Source organism: Eschrichtius robustus, chromosome 15 (assembly GCF_028021215.1).
Source record: "Eschrichtius robustus isolate mEscRob2 chromosome 15, mEscRob2.pri, whole genome shotgun sequence".
NCBI lineage: Eukaryota > Metazoa > Chordata > Mammalia > Artiodactyla > Eschrichtiidae > Eschrichtius > Eschrichtius robustus.
Genome location: NC_090838.1, coordinates 15,692,492 through 15,712,582, shown reverse-complemented (window position 1 = coordinate 15,712,582; position 20,091 = coordinate 15,692,492). Strand labels below are relative to the sequence as shown.

The following is a 20,091-nucleotide window of genomic DNA, read 5'->3' as shown; positions in this document are numbered from 1 at the left end:
GTCACAACAACATTTCCTTAGTGAGCGAGAAGAAAGACACAGAGTTCTCAGAAGCTTTTGTTGGGAAGGCCCTGTAGGCTGTTTTTACAGAAAGCCACTGGAAGGCCTCAGGGGTCAGGCTGATTTGGATCACCTGGATCATTTGGTTTCTTTGGATCACCACCCGTCGCTCTACAGAGGGGTCTGATTTATCTTGTTTTCTGGACTCTCCTAACTTCTCTCCGAACAACCCTGGGGCCGTGAGCACCGCTGCGTTGTTTCGCCGGCGTTCCCCCCAAGTTAGGAGAACCAAATAATTTCAGGAGTGTCTGATCCGGGACACTCTGGGCACTCCTAAGAGTGAAACGGGCGCTGTCACTACTAACGCTGGGACATCAGACCCAAACCTCTGGATGGTTCAGGGCACTCGGGCGCGGGGGACGCGCTCGGCTCGGCCGGGGACTCCAGCAGCGACGAGCCCGCGCAGGACGCTCAGCCCTGAGTCTCCGCCCAGAGTTCCAGAAAGGCTCCGCCTGCGGCCGAGCGCGGTGGCCACTAGGCGGCGGGCCAGGGCCCGGGACGCGGCGACGCCGGCGCCCGCGGGTCTCGTGACCGCGCGCCCCGCCCGGAGCTTCGCCGTCATGCAGTCCCCGGCGGTGCTCGTCACCTCCAGGTGAGCCAGACCCCGCGCCCGGCGCCGCGTCTCGGGCAACATGGAGTCAGGTGCCCGGGAGCCGCGGCCCGATGCTCCCGGGGCGGAGGAGCCGGCGGAGGCGGCTGGTCCGGACGATCCCGCCCGCCACCCGGCGTCCCCAGCGCTCTGGCCGTTGACCTGGGCTCGGCCCCTCCACCGCCCAGCGGGAGAGGCGGGCGGCGGCGAGTCCCCCTCCCCCCGCCTCCCCCCCCCCCCCGTTTTACAGATGGGGAAACTGAGGTCCCTAGAGGGTAACGAACTCACCCAAAACCCAGTGGAAGGCCTGGACTGGCTGGTCCCGGCCAGCAGGCAAAGGGAGGGCTCTCCTCCCCCCTTCACCTGTCACCTCCACCTGTCTTCCTTTCTTTTCGAAGATCTAGTTATGCATCCTGTCCGCGCTCACCGTGCGCCAGGCCCCGGGCATGGCACTGGGGACGGGGTGAATCAGGCAAGGCTCGGCCCTGCGGGGTAAACGGGGATGAACGCAGACCCTCGGGGGACAGATGCTGCATGGGGGGTAGTGGGTTCAGGTTGCCATGGGAACACAGGGCCGGAGGTAACCCCGGCTTCTGGGAGGGGGTGCCTGAGGCCCCCCTGCTGCGGGAGGAGTGGAGGTTAATCAGGTGAAGGGGAGAGAAGAGGGGGCAGCTGCTCAAACAGGTAGCTCAGGAAAAGTGCAGTTACCGCAAAGGCCTGCGGAGGGTCCCTGGAGGCAGAGGCTGCAGGGTGGGCCCACCCTGACCCAGGCCTGGGGGACCCCGTGCAAGACGGATCCTGGAAAGGCTGGGATGGTCATGGTTTTACTCTTTCCCCCTTTCTAACATCTGTCAAGTGACTCACTGCAAGTATTTTAATCCACTCCACCCTTGTTCCCCCTACCCAGCATCTTGGGCTAAGACATCAGTCTCTTACATAAATGAATGTTATTTTTCCAGCAGTAATCTGAACATCCCTGTGGCTTCAGGCCTAGAAAAGTATGTAGGATTCTTTAAGTGAACCCTGATATCAGAACCTGCTCGGTCTCCTCTGCATGGTTGCTGGTCGTGTCCTCGCTGGCAGAAGAGGTTTCCCCAGGGCCACCTGCATCACCTCCTCTCCCTGAGCCTCAGTGTCCTTTTCTGCAGAAAGGAGCTTTGAGGTTGGCAGGTGTGAGCAGGGCCAGCAGCAGACCAGTGGGGGTGTGACCTTGGTGCCGGGAGCCTGGGAAGGGGCTGGGTGGCTTCCCTCACTGCCCCACCTGGGCAGGGCTCCTTAACAGATGCGGATGCTGGCGGTGAAGGCCAGGAGAGTGGTTCTAGGATACAGCAGTGAACAACACAAAGTCCCTCTCGTGAGCTTTCGTGGGGCAGACGGACAATAGGTAGATATATGGTGTGTCAGGGATGATAAGTGGTGTGAAGGAAAATAAAGTGGTAGGGAAATAGGGTGCTAGGAGGAGTGAATGCTGTTTTATATGGTGTGGCCCAGGAGTGTCTTTCTGATGGAGAGTGGCAGTTGGGCAGACTCCTGGCAAATGCAAGAGAAATCTTGAGAAAGAGTGTACCAGGCGGAGGGGACAGCAGGAGCCAATGTCCTGGGGCAGAGGGGTGCTTGGGCACCAGCGAGGAGGCCAGGGTGGCTGGAGTGCCGTGAGCCGCGGAGAGCGTTAGGTGATGTGGTGCAGAGCTGGGGGCTTGGAGGCCGGGGACAGTCAGGACAGGCCTCCCAGGCTGAGGTGGGGCTCTGGGCGAGGTGGGACCTGGCGTGGATTTCACAAAGGTCACGTGGCCGCTGTGTTGACAGAAGGTAGGTGAGCGGGGTGCAGCAAGGAGACAGCAAGGGCAGTGATCCACGTGAGAGCTGATGCTGGCAGAGGGGTTGCGAAATGTCTGGGTTCTGGCTGTATTTTGACGGTACAGCTTTCAGGGTTTGCTGATGATTAGATGTGGGCCGCGAGAACAAGAAAGAGGAGTCAGGACTGACTGCAAGACTTGCCCTGAGTTCCTGAAAGAGGGAGGTTGCGGTGGACCGGGTCGGGAGACTATGGATGGAGCAGGTTTAGGAAGGTGGGAATCACCGCGTGTCTGGACACGTTCACGAAGAAGCTTGTTGACAGCCAAGTGGCGATGTCGGGCAGGCAGCTGGGGGAAAGAGTGCGGCCTTGAGGGGAGAGCCCAGAGCCGAAAGAGGAGTGGAGGACCATCCAGGCAGGCTGAGCAGGAGTGGCCAGGGAGGGTGGAGAACGGAGAGAGAGTGGGGGTCCCGGGAGCAACGGAGGCAGGGTTTCAAGGAGCAGAGAGGGAGGGTCAGGTGCCACTGGAGTAAGAGGAGAGGGAGGATTGACCTTAGGGCTGAACCACGTGGAGTAGTATCAGCATCACATGACAGCTGTTAGAAATGCAGATTCTCAGGCCCTGCCCCCGACCTGCTGCGTATTGACAAGCTCTCCAGGCAACTTGGAGGCACCTTACCGTTTGAGAAGTTTGGTCTGGGGCGTAGGTGGGCAGACGACACCCATGCGCCAAATCCTGCCCACCACTTCCTTTTGTAGTAAAGTTTATGTACTGTCCTTAGCTGCTTTCGCTCTACAACGGCTGAGCTGAGTAGTTGCAATGGGGACCCTACGGCCTGCAGAGCCTAAAATATTTACTGTCTGGCCCCTTACGGGAAAAGTTTCCTTGGGGGCCTAGGGGAGTGGGAGAGAGAGTGGGTTAGGCTCAGGTGCGTGGCAGTCCCCCGGAAGACTTGCTAACACGAAGACTGACTCAGCACCCTGGGTCTGCCACTCTCCCCAGTGCCCAGGCGACGCGGATGCTGCAGGGGCCGCACTTTGAGAACCCCAGGCTCTCAAAGCCCCAGGTCGAGACCGAGACCGAGGCGGGGTTGCCAGGCCCCACGCTGGAGCTTGCAGGTTGTGGCCGTGAACTGCAGGTGGGACCAGTCAGCACGTCTGTGCACTTATCCCAGTGACGTGCAGCTGCCGGACACAGGCGCAAGGGACGCGGAGAACGGGAGGGTTTAGGGGCGAGGGCAGGGGAGCTGAGGCCCAGGGCGTGATCCCAGCCGCGGGGCAGGCGCGACAGGACGGTGGGGGAGGGGACAGTAGCAAGGGGGAGGGGTCCCGGAGGCAGGTCCTGGAGGAGCAAGCTGGGCTGATAGGAGGTGCCAGTCAGCGGGGAGGGGGTGGCGGCCTGGAGTGAACCCTGCCTCCACCTCTGACCCGCTGAGCCCAGGGACAGGTGACTCCCCTCTGTGTCTGTTTCTCTGACTTTAAGTGGGTCTGAGTGGTAGTGACCCTCGGTAGGGCTGAGGGCGGCGGGAGTGTCTTAGACAGGCAGGTGCTTAGAACAGAGCCCGGTAGCACGGCTGCTTCACGCCCGCCTCTCGACTTCAGTCCCCTCTGCTCTCCTGCGCTCCTAACAGTAACACCGGCGCAGCGCCAGGAGCAGCCGGGTCTGTACCTGGTGCAAGGCCAGGAACGCTCATTTGGTTACTGGCAAAAGGAAAAGAGGGCTGATTGGTGTTTTTCCGTCTCGCACATACGTTGGGTTCATTCAACACCTGCCTGAAGGCAGGTTCGCCCGGGCCTTTCTAAGTGACTGATGCTCATTTTCGCATGCCTTACACCCTGTGAAAATGTTTGTGTGTGTAGGGGTTTGAATGCTTAGTAGTATGTGGCTACGTGGTGGGCTGTCCTCCCAGTTGGTGACAAACGGCATCATGGTGACAGTGTCACGTGCTTGGTGTGGAAAGGGGAGGAGTGTAGTGCTGGGGGTAGGGTGTCATCTGATGGATTGGGATGTAGTTGCAGAGAGGGAAAGGGCCTCGCCCCAGACACAGTCTTAGCGCCAGTAGCCCCACCCCTCGGGCCCTCCCCTTTCCTATCTTCTGAAAGTCCCACCGGCACATAGTAGGTCTCGGTCTCGACCCTCATAACAGTATGTGGGGCATATCCTGTCGTAGGTGCTTGTGTGATGTATGTTTGTGTGCATGGGTCTCCATTATACCCTTACATAGAATGAGGAATACATTTAACCTTTTTTCTCACCTCGGAGGAAACATTTCATAACTTCTTTGCTCATCGTGTGATTCATTACGTTTGTATAGCATTTAAAAATCCTCCAAGAGCTGTAATGTTTTGCTGAGTATCCTCTCAAAGCCTCATACAGCAGGCCTTATCAGTGCCTTGCAGAGGCCCCAGGGCAAATGATGGCCTGGTATCCAGTGCCCTTTCCATCTCCCCCCAGCTGGGCAGGTTCTGTAGCAGCTCTGCTGCTCTCTGGTTAGCTGAAGAGAAGCATTTCTCTCTCCGGATTCCTGGTGGGGTTTCATTCCTGTATTGTGTGCCCAAAGCCAGGCACTTCCCGTGGTCTGAACAGAACCCCTGGAATGCCATCCCCACAGATCCCGCAGGAGCTCTTGTGCTGGGTTTTTGTCAGACACCTAGCTGTTTGCGATTTTCCGTGAACCCCATCTTCTCTGCTGTCACCTGTTTTCCTGCTGGGGACAGCCTATTGTTCCTGGGTGACCCAAAGGCAGGGCCCAAGCTTGGGGCCTGGGAAGCCAGGCTTTATGAGGGGCTGGCCTGCAGCGGGGTGGGGAGCCAGGACCACAGAGAGTGGCCAGTGGAGCAGCCTTGCACCCAGCCTGCTGGGCCATCTGAGGTCTGGCCTGCATTTCACTCAGGAAGCCTGCTGACTTGAACCTGAGCTTCTTTTGCCTTCTTTCCCTTTGGCAGGCGAGTTCAGAATGTCCACACAGGCCTGGACCTGACCGTGCCCCAGCACCAGGAGGTACGGGGCAAGATGATGTCAGGGCATGTGGAGTACCAGATCCTGGTGGTAACCCGGCTGGCTGCATTCAAGTCGGCCAAGCACAGGCCTGAGGATGTCGTCCAGTTCTTGGTGAGCTGGGGGCTCTGCCAGGATGCTCCCGAGGGTGCCCAGGGTCCGGGGGTCCAGCTGGGCAGACACACCTGCTGCCAGGGTGCAAGTAGCATCGGGGTGCGAGCAGTGCTCTAGCCAACACTCACTCGGCCTGACAGTGCCAGAGCGTTTTGGCGGTAAGGACACCGGTGAACCAGATGCTTGCAGTCTGTGGGGAGACAGACCTGTAAAGAGACAGGAGCCCAAGGGGAGGGAAGGACTGTGGGAGCGTAGAGAAGGGGCACCTAACCCATCCTAGGGAAAAGGTTCTGGAAGATGTCTCGGAAGAGGTCAGGGCTGAGCTGTGTTTTGAAGAGCAGGTGGAGACATCAGCATTACGGCGGATGAGACACTCCCTTTGCCACTCCCCTTCAGTCTGCAGCCAGTGAAACATCCCAAACAGTCTCGCACATCTGTCCATCTAGAGGTGGGCGGACTGGAACATACAACGGAGGCGGAACTGAGGGAACAGTGGAGGTGGTGTGTGCAGTCCCAGATCCCCAGCCCCCGAGGCCGAGCCCGCGGCCCCAGGGAACCCAGCCGCATCAGGGAGGCGGCACACACAACGCCAGCCTCCGGGCCTCAGCCGCGCCTGCAGCCACAGGGGACTGGGCAGCAGGGCCTGCAACACCGTCCCTCCAGTCGTAGAGCTGCCCACAAGTCTGGCCCCCTCTCCCCGACCCACAGTGGCGGCATCCCTAAACCTGACAACCCCAGACACGGCAGAGGTGCCCGAGACCCCAGCTCCACCCCGTCCAGTGGAAGCAGAGCCTGTGACTCGAGATACTGGACGCAGCAGAAGTGCCCACCACCCCGCTGACCCAGGCAGCGACAACAGTGACAGCAGCAACCATGGAGGCACAAGCGGTGACAATGCGGGCACCAGGCAGCACCTCTGACAAGGGCAGTGGAGGCTGGAAAGTGCCAATCCTCTAATATAACCAGAGGCAGTTCAGGTAAGAGAAACCAAAAACTTGTGCTGTAGCGCCACCTAATGGAAAGGAAAAGAAAAGAAAAGCCTCTGACCTGTTGAATAGTTGGAATCAAGTTTTAAAAAAAGCTTTACCTAAAAAAGAAAGGTGTTTACTGCTTCAGATGTACCAGCAGAGGAGCAACTCATCCAGCACCATGAAGAACCACAGTAACACTGTATCACAAAGATAAAATGGTGATTCTCCGGAAACCAGATTTAAAGTCACAGAACAGTGCAATCTGAGAGAGAATTCGAAATAACTGTCAAGAAGAAGCTCAGCGGACTATAAGAAAACTCAGAAAGGCGGTTCAGTGAACGTCAGGGATGAAATTAATGAACAGAAGAAATACTTTACCAAAGAGACTGGAACTCTAAAAAAGAACCAAACAGAAATTCTAGATCTGAAGAACTCAGTAAGCAAGATGAAGAGTGCATCAGAAAGGATTGGAAATAGAGCAGACCATATGGAAGAGAGAATTAGCCAGTTCAAAGATAGAAATCTAGAAATGACACAGTGAGAAGAGGAGAGAGAATTAAGATCCAAAAAAAAAAAAAGAGAGAGAAAATTCTATGAGAATTATCGAAGTCCTTTAGGAAGGGCAACATTAGGATAATGGGTGTCCCAGAAGCAGGAGAGAGAGATAGAGATAGATTCAATACCCATTTGTAAAAACTTTCAATAAAATGAGTATAGAAGGAATGTACCTCAGCATTAATAAAGGCCATATATGACAAACCTACAGCTATCCCTGTAGGGTCAAGAATAAGACAAGAATTCTCACTCTCGCCACTCTTTTTTTTTTTTTTTCTGCCCCTTCTTTTCCCTTCCTCCCTCCAGCCCACCAGGCTCCACTCACTCTCCACTCTTATTCAACATAGTATTGGAAGTCCTAGCCACAGCAGTTAGGGAAGAAAAAGAAATAAAAGGCATGCAAATTGGGAAAGAAAAAAGTAAAGATTTCACTGTTTGTGAATGACATGATTTTATATATAGAAAACCCTAAAGAGGCCACCAAAAACTATTAGAAATAATAAATGAATACAGTAAAGTTGCAGGGCACAAAATCACCACACAAAAATCTGTTGTGGACTTCCCTGGTGGTGCAGTGGTTAAGAATCCGCCTGCCAATGCAGGGGACACAGGTTCAAGCCCTGGTCCAGGAAGATCCCACATGCCGCGGAGCAACTAAGCCCGTGAGCCACAACTACTGAGCCTGTGCTTTAGAGCCCGCGAGCCACAACTACTGAGCCCGTGAGCCACAACTACTGAGCCCGCGTTCCACAACTACTGAGCCCGCGTGCCACAACTACTAAAGCCCACGCACCTAGAGCCCATGCTCTGCAACAAGAGAAGCCACTGCAGTGAGAAGCCCACGCACCACAACAAAGAGTAGCCCCCGCTCGCCCCAACTAGAGAAAGCCCACGTGCAGCAGTGAAGACCCAACGCAGCCAAAAATAAATAGATAAATAAATTTATTTTAAAAAAAAGTCAGTTGTGTTTCTGTGTGCTGACAATGAGCGAGCAGAAAGAGAGTTAAGAAAACAATCCCATTTACAGCCACCACAGTAACAACAAATGCCCAGGAATAAATTTAACCAAGGACACTGAAAACTATAAGACATTATTGAAAGAAATTGAAGAAGACACAAACAAATGGAAAGATATTCCATGCTCACGGATTGGAAAACTTAACATTGTTAAAATGTCCATATTACCTAAAGCAATCAACAGATTCAATGCAATCTCTCATCAAAATCCCAAGGACATTTTTCACAGAAAGAGAACCAAAAAATCTAAAATTTATATGGAACCACAAAAGACCCTGAATAGTCAAAGAAATCTTTTTTCTTGGGAAAAAAGAACAAAGCTGGAGGTATCACTCTCCCTGATTTCAAACTGTATTACAAAGCTGTAGTAATCAAAACACCATGGTGTTGACAGAAAAACAAATACATAGATCAACGGAACAGAATTGAGAGCCCAGAAATAAATCCATACAAATGGACAATTAATTTATGACAAAAGGAGCAGAGAACATACAATGAAGAAAGGATAGTCTCTTCAATAAATGGTTTTGGGTAAACTGAACAGCCACATGCAAAAAATGAGACTAGACCACTATCTCACACCATACATAAAAATCAACTCAAAATGAATTAAAGACTTGAATGTAAGACCCAAACCATAAACTCTCAGAAGAAAACATAGGCAGGATTAGCTTTGACACCAGTCTTAGCAATATCTTTCTATATGTGTCTCCTCAGGCACGGAAAACAAAAAGCAAAAATAATCAAATGGGACTACACCAAACTAAAAAGCTTCTTCACAGCAAAGGGAGCCATCAACAAAGCAAAAAAACAAGCTTCCGAATGGGAGAAGATAAAACTCATATATCCGATATTGCGCATTTTAATAGTATCCAAAATATGTAAAGGACTCATAGAATTCAACAACAAAAAACCAAACAATCCAAGTTAAAAATGGGCAGAGGAGCTGAATAGACATTTTTACAAAGAAGACATACAGGTGGCCAACAGGCACATGAAAAGATGCTCAACATCACTAATTATTAGGGAAATGCCAGAGTTAGCTTTCGCTTCGCTCCTGTTAGCATGGCTATTATCAAAAAGGTAAGAAATGACAAATGTTGATGAGGGTGTGGAGAAAAGGGAACCATCCTACACTGTTAGTGGGAATGTAAATTGGTGCAGCCACTATGGAAAATAGTATGGAGAGTCCTTAAAAAATTAAAAATAGGGAATTCCCTGGCGGTCCAGTGGTTAGGACTCCACGCTTTCACTGCCAAGGGCCCGGGTTCAATCCCTGGTTGGGGAACTAAGATCCCACGAGCCGCATGGCGTGGCTAAAAAACAAATAAATAAATAAAAATAGAACTGCCATATCATCCAGCAATTTCACTTCTGGGTATTTATCCAAAGAATACAAAAACACTAATTTGAAAAGATATATGCAGTCCTGTGTTCATGGCAGCACTGTTTACAATAGCCAAGACATGGAAACAACCTAAGTGCCCATCAGTGGATGAACGGATAAAGAAGTTGTGGTCCTTACATACAATGGAATACCACTCAGCCATAAAAAGATGAAATCTTGCCATTTGCAGCAACACAGATGGACCTTGAGGGTATCCTATTAAGTCAGGCAGAGAAAGACAAATACCGTATGATTTCACTCATGTGTGGAATATAAAAAATAAAAAACAAAATGTGAACAAACCAAACAAAGCCAGGTAGATACAGGGAACAGAGTAGCGGTTACCAGAGGGGAAGGGGCAGAGGGGAGGGTGAAATGGGTAGAGGGGGTCAACTGTATGGTGATGGATAGAAACTAAACCTTTGGAGGTAAGCACACCATAGCATATACAGAAGTAGAAATGTAATGTTGTACACATGAAACTTGTATAATGTTATAAATCAGTGTTACTGCAATAGAAAAAAAAAAAATTTAAAAAGCAGATGGAGCTAAGAACAGCGGAAGGAGAGAAGGGTGCCCCAGGCAGAAGGCACAGCCTAAGCAAAGGCACAGAGGCTAGAAACAGGGTATCGTGTGGGGAGCTGTGAGCAGCTGAGTATCGTCCCGGATGAAGTGGGAGAAGAGGAGGGCGATGACGGGCAGGATCCAGGTCATGGAGGGCGTGCAGGGAGCCCGACCTGTCTGGCAGTCAGGCAGGAGCTTTAAGCAGTGGAATGACATGGTCCTGTTGTCTCTCACTGCCTGTCTGGTGGAGAGTGGAGTTGGATTGGAAGGAACAGGGCAGAGGACAGGGAGCCCGGTGAGGAGGCTGGTAGAGTAATGCCCCAGGTGGGGGGCTGGGAGCAGGCCAGCGGTGGGTGGTACAGGAGGGAGGGAGAGAGTTGAAAGTATTTCCAAGGTGACATGCACATAATTAACTGACTGACTTTTTTCTACCCACTGAAATAAAGGGCTCCGGCGGAGGGGCAGGTGGAAGGAGGGCATTTCCAGTGTGAAGTGTTTGCCTGATGGATACATGAGGCTGGAACTCGGGGCGGGGTCAGGCCCAAGAGGCTGCTTTGGGAGGCATCCGCTTGCAGGTGATGCTGAAAGGCTGGGAGCAGATGAAGTTGCCCAGAGGGTGGATGTGGGCGTGGAGGTTCGGGCCGAGGAGGAAAGCCTGGGGACGCTAGCACTTCGGGACAGTCAGGGAGAAGGAGCCGAGGCCGAGGGAAGAGAGGGGGCTCAGGGGCTTGAGAATTTCAGGAAGGGGCAAGATCACAAACTCACTCGTTTAGTCTTTACCTTTGGCTTCTTGTAAAAAGGTCTGGAGATGTGCCCAGGAGAGACAGGCCACAGGATTGTGAGAGAAAGTTAAAATGAACAAGGGTCCTGCGGTTCAGAGCAGAGCAAGGGGCTGGTTTGTTCTGAGTCTCCTGGCAGCCAAGACAGAAAGGCAAAGAGTGAGTTACCCAGCCCTGGTGACCTATCAGAAGAGACACCAGATTCTTTATTTATTTTTTTAAAATTTCTGTTATAATTTCTAATGTGGGAAATAGCAATAACTACAGCTCACGTAAACAGAAGTTCTTTGGGGTCCTCAATAAATTTTTAATGGGATCTTGATGCTAAAATGTTTAAGATCAGCTGGATGAGGTAATAAATCCCCATTAAAAAAGAGAAAGTCAAATCCCATTATCAGAAGAGAATAAGAAGGATGGATTTAAAAATTGAAATGAACAAGTCAATGTTGTAGTTAAAGGAAGAGAGAATTCAGAAAGAAAAAAAGATATTTTTAGTAAGATTAAGAAAAAACATAATGTTTTAGGCAAAAGATCCATATGGCTATGCACACTTTTAACTTCATCAAACAAGGCAGACTGTTTTCCAGAGGTCACTACCAGCCAGCAGATAGTGTAATGCCCCTGTTTCATATGCTCACTTATACTTGGTATTGTCTGACATTTTGATTTTGTGAATCTTGTATTGATAGGTGTTAGCCTGCATTTCCTTGATTACTAATGTGGTTGAATAATATCTTTTCAAATGTTTGTGAAACATTGTTTCTTCTGTGGAATTCCTTTTGAACCATTGGCTGTCTTTTTCTTACTATGTATAGGAATTCTTTGTATATTCTTTATATTTATTGCATGACAAATATCCTTTTCCAGTTTGGAGACACCAGCTTCTAAGGGATAAAAGTTTATGGCACAGTTCTTTCATTAAGAGACATTCAGCACATCCTGGAAAGTGTCTAAAAGAGTGTGATGTTTTTTGTTTGCTTCTTGGACAGACTCTTGTTGAGAACCAAGGTGTAATGTAATGGCAGGTGATGGCTCTGGGTCTGCTTTGTTCTACTGGGTGATTTGCAGCTCCTGGTAATCTGACTTGACCCAGATGGAGCTCAACGCACCCATGTTTTTCAGGGACAGGAGAGAAGAGGAAAATATCTGAGACCCAAGTCCGTGGGTGAGACAGAGAGGCAGCACTCGGGGGCCCTTGATTAGGTGCTGGCTGGCCTTATGAGCGAGGGTGTGTGAGGACTTCTTTGATACCTCCATGTGTCACATAAGTGCCTCTTTCTCCTGACCAGTGACCCCCTTGCCCTGCGGGTAGCTGTGTGCACAGGTGCCTGTGCGTGGAGGTTCTTCCCAAACATTTTGAACCACCTGCGAGGGCAAAGAACGTGTTGACTCCCTATGAGATCTAGGGGTGTAACCCCACACCTGAACTTTCTTTGAAGTTTCACGATTTAGCTTTAAAAAACTAATGAGCATTTTGCGTTCCACTCCTCAAAAGGAGTAGAAGCCCGTGCTTTGGAACACTGGTGAATGTGGGCCCTGCGTGGGGTGGCACCCAAGACTTAAAGCTCCCCGGCTGCCTACGCTGTCAGTGCCCTGGAGACCCACAGCTCCCAGAAGCCGGGTCCTGGTGGGTCTGGTGGCCAGGCCTGCATGGAGCAGTCAGGCCAGCAGAGGGCGCTCCGCCCCCACCTGGTGGAGTCTCGGGTTCTCGGGACCACTAGGAGTTGGAGCCTGCGTCACTTTTGTGAAAGGATGCTCTTACCTTTCCTTGAGAGCTGTTCGCAGGAAAGCTCCCGGGCCAGGCTCTGTGTTGACAACTGCAGGCCACAGTCCCCTGTCCCAGATAACTCCCCAGGGGGGGGTTCCTGAAGTCCCCCAGTGCCCCAGCCACCTGCCAGCATCTGGAACCCTCACGGGCTGGGGGCCCTGAGGATGATTCAGGTTAGCCGGGGCTGCGTGCTCCAGCAGAGCTGTGCGATGGGGCTGCCAGGTGTCCCTTGTCTGAATGCATCCAGACGCCTCACAGCCCGTCAGCTACACCAGTGCTTCAGTGGTGTGCTGTGTTCATGGCCCTGGCTTGGGAGAAGTGGGAATATCTGTCTTCATAATCGATGCTCCCACGGAGGAGTTGGGGAGACTGGCCAAACACGTGGGGAGCGCACAGAGGAGTCTAAGACAAGGGAGGACGCTGGGCTGTCGGTGGGGCGTGGCGTGGGGTGAGTGGCTCTTCTCTGAGCGCCTGCGTTGGCTCCTACAGACCACGGTGATGGCAACGGCCCGCTGTGCTACCGCTGCTCCCTTAACTGGAGACCTGGAGCCTCGGGGGCAGAGACCACACTGAGTGTGCTCATACAGAGTAAACGCACAGCAAGAGCTTGATAGTGAGTGGACGAGCCCTAAGCTGCGGCGGGAGTTCTGGGGAAAGATCGAGAGGCGGTAGCCGTCAGCCCTCAGCTCTGCAGGAAGCCAGGTACCCCAGGATGACTCTGACGGCCGAGGACCACCTTCCAGCAGACCCCCTGGCCTGCTTCCCCAAGGTCCCGGTGTGCAGTGGGCTCCTGGCTGGCACCGGGGCCAGAAACCAGCTTTGCAGTGTCTGGTTCTCCACCAGCTGAGCACTGTAAGGTGTGGCCTTGTCAGAGGCAGCCGCTAGTTCACGGGACAGTGACCCTGCAAAACGCTGTCCCATTGTTGCAGGAAGATGACCGAACAGGGGCCAGACCGTGAGGTCACCCTGCTAACGCACTGAAGGCCCAGAATGGAGGTATAAGTCACGGTCACCTGCAGGCCAGGCCTCTGTATCAAGTGTCTCTACCCAGACCTGTGATGGTGCCTGGAACCCACCACGATGGCATCTTTCCTTTGGGCCACTAGGACTTTCAGGATTAGCACCCAGCGTTGACCAGGAGGCTTAGGAAGTGGAGCCTGAGGCAGGGAGCTGGGCGGAGGGTCCGGAGGGAGGCACAGCTTCCTGGGGCTGGTCCTAGGGGAGGACTCTCCGAAGGGCCCGGCACCCTTGGGACCTCTGTTGGGGCGGGAGGAGCAGCCTCTCTCCTTTCCCTCCTCACTCAGGAAACCACGCGCTCCTCTCATTCCAGGTCTCCAGAAAGTACAGTGATATTGAGGAGTTTTACCAGAAACTCAGCAGTCGTTATCCAGCGGCCAGCCTTCCCCCCCTCCCCAGGAAGGTGCTCTTTGTGGGGGAGTGTGACATCCGGGAGAGGAGAGCCATGTTCGATGAGATCCTGCGCTGTGTCTCGAAGGATGCTGAGTTGGCAGGCAGCCCTGAGCTGCTAGAATTCTTAGGTACGGGAGGCTCTGTCCCAAATTCCTGAGGTCTCCGCTGGCCCAGAACTAGGCCTCCCTGCCCTGGCTTGGCGGGAGGGGAGTCCACAGTACCCCCTGCAGCCCAGAAGCTTCAGCCAGGCTGTGGAGGCCCATGGGCCTTACTGCCGTGCTTGGGCCAGGGTGGTGGGTGGAAGAGGCCTGGGACCCAGCCCTGGAGGACTGACCATCTGGGTGCTGGATGGGACTCACCCAGGGCCCTTCTCCGTAGTCTGACCCCACCCACTCCCCTCCTGGCCAGCCCCCTCCAGAGCTCCCCCCACCTGTACACACGCCTCCGCCTCCCACCAGCCAGGCCTGGGGGCCTGCAAAGTCCGGAGAAGGCTGTGCTCCCACAGCCAGGCCGGTGCCCCGGCCCCTGGGGACACCTCACTCAGCCGGTGCCCCTCACCGAGAGGTTTTGGGCGTGGCTCCCGGCAGCCCTCCCACCCGGTGATGGGAACCTCGAGCCCTCGCAGTCCAGGTCCCACGGCCCCCTGTCTTCCCGCTAGTCCTGTCTGTCGGATGGGAGTAGCCCGGCTAACAGGTGCTTGTGAGAACCACGTGTGCTAACACACGCGGAGTGCCCGGAGCAGAGCTCGCCGCGCAGGAGGCGCTGTAGAAGCGATGGCTAACGGCTCACCCCCACTCACACCTACTGGACTCAGAACGCTCCAGGCGCGTCCCCGTCCTGCACCAACCCCCCCGGGGCAGGGGGAGCCTGGGGAGGGCTCCCATCCGGGCGGGCGGGGCACTCACCCCATTTAACTCGTTTCCCGAGTACCGTGAATCTCCTAGCTTCCCAAGACAGATGGGAATTTTTCTAAAGAAAATTAACAGTTAATAAACCAATTAAAAAAAAAAAAACAAGGTGGGGAAATAAAAGCGGAACAGCTGAATGCACGGAAAGCCGAGCCTGGGTAAGACTGCAGCACCGGTTTTCTTCTCTCCTTTCCCACGCCCCCCACAAGGGTCTTCGGGCTGGGGTCTCTCCGGCCCTCCTGTCTACTGAGGTCACAGCCCTCCGCCCTTTGCCTCTCTCTGGGTCTGCGTTGACTGTAGGAAGGGGGCTGCAGCCTATCCGTAGCTGGAAGAAACTCCCTATCTCCTGGCCCTCTCTGTTATGGGGAAGCAGGATAGGATGGTCTGACTTTCCTAGCCTCTCCATGCCTCAGTTTCCTTATCTGTAAAATGGAGGTACAGATAGGATCTCTCACGTGGGATTTTTGCAATATTTAAATGAATCCGTACCTGTAAAAATTTTTATTACATGATGCTTATTCCATGAAATTGAAGGTTCATGAGATTTTGAATGGGATTTTTACATTTGTCCTAAATAAAATAACAAAGCATAATATAATGCAACGTAATCATTATCACTTAGTTCTACATACTATGTCAGTATACATATTACATCCTATGTGCCAGGCACTCTGTGGCATATAGGTGGCTTCTTTACCCACAGGGTCATATACTTTTTAAGTAACTGCTTTCAAAAATATACCATTCAGTAAACTATTTAGATAGAGATAAACAAGTAGCCTAAACCCATGCTTCTCTAACCATTGTGGGGAAGGACTAACTTTTTTATTCCCAATCTGTCACAAACAGCATTCCAAGGTACTGTGGAAGTTTCTGGATGCTTGCTCCCCCTTTCTGTAGTTACCTTGTTGTGGACACCCGCCTATGGACCATGCTTTGAGAAGTGCTTATGTAAGCCAGTTTGTAGTGAAGCCATCACAGTTGGTTCTCGAATCTTCCATGCGCTCACTGCGCAGTCACTGAGTTCCTAGTCTCATCACCCGGACCCTCGGAGCAGGTCTCCATCTGTGGTTGGCAGAGCTCCCCGATGGGCTCCACAACTGCAAAACGTTTCTGGAACTGTTCTGTGGGAACCCACATACACTGGCTGGCTTCTGCCATCAGCCCATGGACTGTAGTCTGTCGTCCCAACAGGCCCTGGGCTGCAGAGCTTCAGGAACTGCTCCCTCTGTCTTCTGAGGCTCCCGCTTGTAACTGCTCCACCCCAGGCTTTGCCACCCCCATCCAGACCCACCATCCTGGTCCCAGGATGCTGCAGGAAGCCCCCAGCCTCGGGTGCTGGCACAGGAGCTTGCGTGCCGGGAAGTGCCTCCTCGCGTCCCCCGGCGGTGGGTGTCAGGCGCCCTCTCTGTCTCCCTCCACAGGTACCAGATCCCCCGGGGCTGCGGATCTCAGCAGCAGAGATTTCTCTGTCCTGGACACAGACAGCCAAGCAGGGGACGACAGGGATGCTTTCGACTTCTTCCAGCAGCAGGACCGAGTGGAGGGTGAGGGTCTCCCCACGCTGGACCAGAAGGGCCAGGATGCAGGGAAGTCCTCAGAGGAGGAGGAGGAGGAGGAGGAGGAGGCCCTGGACCCTCTGGGCATCATGCGGTACGTCTCCCCTTCTGGGTGGGGCCCCCGTCTGGCTTTCTCCAGGTTCCTCTCTCCCTCCTGGGAGTCTGAGAAAACCGGTATCCCTGGGTTATTGCCCCTAGGGGCCTGGTACTCAGGGAACTGGCTGTCTGCTCGTCCCAACATCACCTGGGTCTTTGGGGCTCAGCCCAGGTATCTCCTGCCCCTCCCTGCTCACAGGGTGGCCCCCCGCCCCCCAGTTCTGCACTGAGACCAGGCAGGGCTGCCCCCACCCCTGACAGTTCAGCAGCCCAGGAGGCCTGGGTCCTCAGTCCAGCTCGTCGCTGACAGCCTGTGACTTGTGATACGTGACTGGAGCTCCCTGGGCCGTGTCCCGCTGCCCTGGGGACAGGGCTGTGTACCTTGGCCCTGCCTCCCCAGGGTGGTTGTAAGGCTGGGGTGACTGGTGACCCATAAGCTGCTGATGGAAGGAGGTAGAGTGAGCCCCAGGGTAGACCGTGTGCCCTTTACACGCACACACTTGCACATACACATGCACGCACACTTGCACACACACGTGCACACACACGTACACTGGAGAAGAAGAGGCAACTAGCTGTGGTCTTGATGGCCCCTTGGTGTCCTGATTCTGTCACCTTCCTGTTCCTTCTCCTTTCCTGTCCCTCTGCCTGCCTTTAGCCAATCAGTGAGCTGCTCCTGAGCCCCCACTGGGGGAGCACCCTGAGCTGGGGGGAGGGGCTGCAGGCTAGATGAGACCGGAGAGCCAGACATCTGCTCCCCAGGCCCCTCCGATGGGCACAGGCTGAGGCGTTGGGCAGGACCTCCCGACCAGAAGGAGATGAGGGGGAGCCCGACAGACTCAGCCCGCCTCCCGGGACCCTCAGTTCTTGGCCCAGATGAGCAAGAAACAAGGTGGGAACTGTTGATTTTGAGCACCTAATACGCGCCCGGCATTGTACTTTGCACTTTGTCTACTGTGTCTCGTTGACAGCCTGGCCCGCAAACAGCTGTTACTAGGCCATTTGACAGATTAAAGAAACTGACGTCTGCAGAGGCCAGGTGCCTTGCCCGAGGTCAGACGGCTTGGTGGATAATGGGATTGGGATTCAAACTGAGCTCAGGGTCCTGTCCTGGACTGCGGAGCCAGACTCCCTGGACCAGAATCCCGGCAATTTACCCCTTTCCTTCAGTTTTCTGCAAGGAAAGCAGGATAACGATAGCACCCATCTTTTGCGGCTCTCATGAAAATTAAGTGAGTTAGACGTCACGGCCCCATCTTTCTGCCCCACGACCTCTGCAGAGGTGGACAGACCACAGACCCAGAGTGACATTCTCTCTGCCTGTCTCGCAGGTCCTGTTCCAGAAAGAAATTAGAGCCAAAGAGAAATCAGGCAGGGACAAGTTCAACTTAAACAGTATGAAAAATACAGTCCAGAAAGCACTGCCCACCACCCGCAGGCCTTCCTCTCCTAGCAGGGTGTGTGAGGGTGGGCACGTGAGGACATGTGGTTGCAGGGTCGCCGTGAGACCAGCCTGGAGGGGACGAGGAGTCAGACTCGGGAAAGATCCCAGGCACTCGGGGAGACGGGGGCCGGAGCCGGAGGTCCTGCAGCTCCTTGGTGCCAGGTGTCAGGCCCTTCCAGCACCTCCCACCCCCATTGGCCTTGTCCTAGGAGGGGGTCAGCGGCCTGTAGGAGTGACAGCGAGGTTATGTCGGGAGAAGTTCGTAATAGCGGCTCCTCATCAGCCTTGTGCGACCCGAGGGCCTTGTTGGGCTGTATTTGTTTGAACTCAGCCTCTCTGTTGTTCTGAGTAACTACATGTTACTTGCTGCCAGACTGCTATGGGCTTGCGTGGTTTGTGCCAGCCTTTGGCTAAAGGACGTGCTTAGCAAAGCAGCTCCTTTTTTGGGTAGGAAAACGCTCTTTGGGGTTGGCAAGGGCCGCTTTTAATTCCCTGCTTACTCCAGTAGCAGATGGTTGGGTGAGGTGCTGGCTGTCTGGGGACCCCCTGTGCCCCAGCGCCATCCCCAGCTCTGCACTCGGGGGCCTCCTTTCTGAATCCGAGGAGAGCTGAGCACCTAAAAGGGATCCCGGAGGCTTTTGACCTCCTGCCAGTCTTTCTTTTAATACCAATGTGACAATAGTCAGTGCTGTTGTCGCCACTGGGAATAATAACAACTAACAGTTTTTGAGAGTTTATTAAATGCCAGGAACTGATTAGCATTTACATGAAGAGATATTTTCTATTCTATTTCTTTTTTTTTTTTTTAAAGGTCATGACTCAACCAAATTGCTTTCCGGATCCACTGTGGGTCTGGTTTGGGAAATGGTGCCCTAGGAAGCGGGTTCTGGCATCGGGCTCGTTCTGTGTGTGAGGAAGCTGAGTTTTGGAGTCAAGTAGCTCATCCAGATTCATCCAGCCCCAAATGGCAGAGTCAGGACTTGGTGTCACCTCCCTGCCCTGTCCCTGGATTCCAGTCTCCCAGCAGATTGGGAGGCAGGCAGGGCCCTAGGATTATCTCCCCTTCAGAGATGGGAAAATTGAGGACAAAGTTGCGCGGGGACCTGGCCAGTGCCTTGTGTGTGGCAGGGCCCTGCCTTGAAGCGAGGGTGTCCCCTTGGCCTCTCCTGGGACACCCAGGTGGGCCTTTTGATTTCTTTGTACAAGGCTGCCGACCCGACCCTCTGGTGAGGAACATTCTGTTCTTTGCAGGAGACTTATGCTTGGTGCACATATTTCTTCATCCTGTGCCCTCAGTTCCTCTGCGGCTGCGGCTGCGGCTGCGGCACCCTTGCTCTCCCAGCCCCCCACCTCCCGAGCGCCCATCTGGGCCGGATGCCGGCCCTCCCCAAGCGGCCACGTTTCCAGGCGGCAGGCGCTGGCCCTTCCTGCCGTGGCCGCGCCGGGGCGCTGTTTCTCCACTTTGGGGTTGCTGGGCGGGTGGGGGCCACGGCACAAAGCCTGGCTTTCCTTTGTCTGTAAAACCTGGTTTTGATTAGGGAAGGACGCACTGCTGCACCCTTAGAAAGTACCTCAAGATAGACAAAGCCCTCACCGCCTCCCAATCCCACGCTGCCACGCTCCTCTTTTCGGGATTTTTGTGTGTCCCTGTCCCGGCCCGGTCCATGTAACCGCAGACATAGTACACATGGCTTTCTACACTCTGCGTTTTCACTTAATGTCCTCACGATCGGTTTCCATGTGGAACACAGTTTTCATGTTTAACTTTCTATTTTAGAGACTTCACAGTCCTGAGAAAGGTGAAGTTCTCCCATAATAGTTCTGCCTTCTGCTGGAAATACTCTGCGAGGAACATTTTAAATTGCAACTCAAATAATGTATGATTAGTATAGAAATATTGAAAACACCGTTAAAAGCCCTTTCATCATGAAAGGTATACACTTTTGGATATTCATGTTTTATTACCAAACTGGAACCGTGTTATGTGCGCCACTCCATAATTTGCTTTTTTTCAGCTTACGTACTGGGTCTTTCCAGATCAGTAGATAGACTTGTACATTCTTAACTTGGTGCTAGT

At 53.5% G+C, this 20,091-nt stretch overlaps 1 protein-coding gene across 2 annotated transcripts in view; it reads left to right on the top strand.

Moving 5' to 3' along the window:
• The first annotated feature begins 553 nt into the window (after nucleotides 1–553).
• Nucleotides 554–20,091, top strand: part of HS1BP3 (HCLS1 binding protein 3) — a 35,841-nt gene continuing 16,303 nt past the window's right edge. For both annotated transcript variants that reach the window (XM_068564738.1, XM_068564739.1), the window contains exons 1-4: nucleotides 554–652; nucleotides 5,391–5,556; nucleotides 13,928–14,135; nucleotides 16,340–16,568. In XM_068564738.1, coding sequence (XP_068420839.1) covers nucleotides 621–652; nucleotides 5,391–5,556; nucleotides 13,928–14,135; nucleotides 16,340–16,568 — 635 coding nt within the window. In that variant the 5' untranslated portion in view covers nucleotides 554–620. The remainder of the gene's footprint in view (nucleotides 653–5,390; nucleotides 5,557–13,927; nucleotides 14,136–16,339; nucleotides 16,569–20,091) is intronic.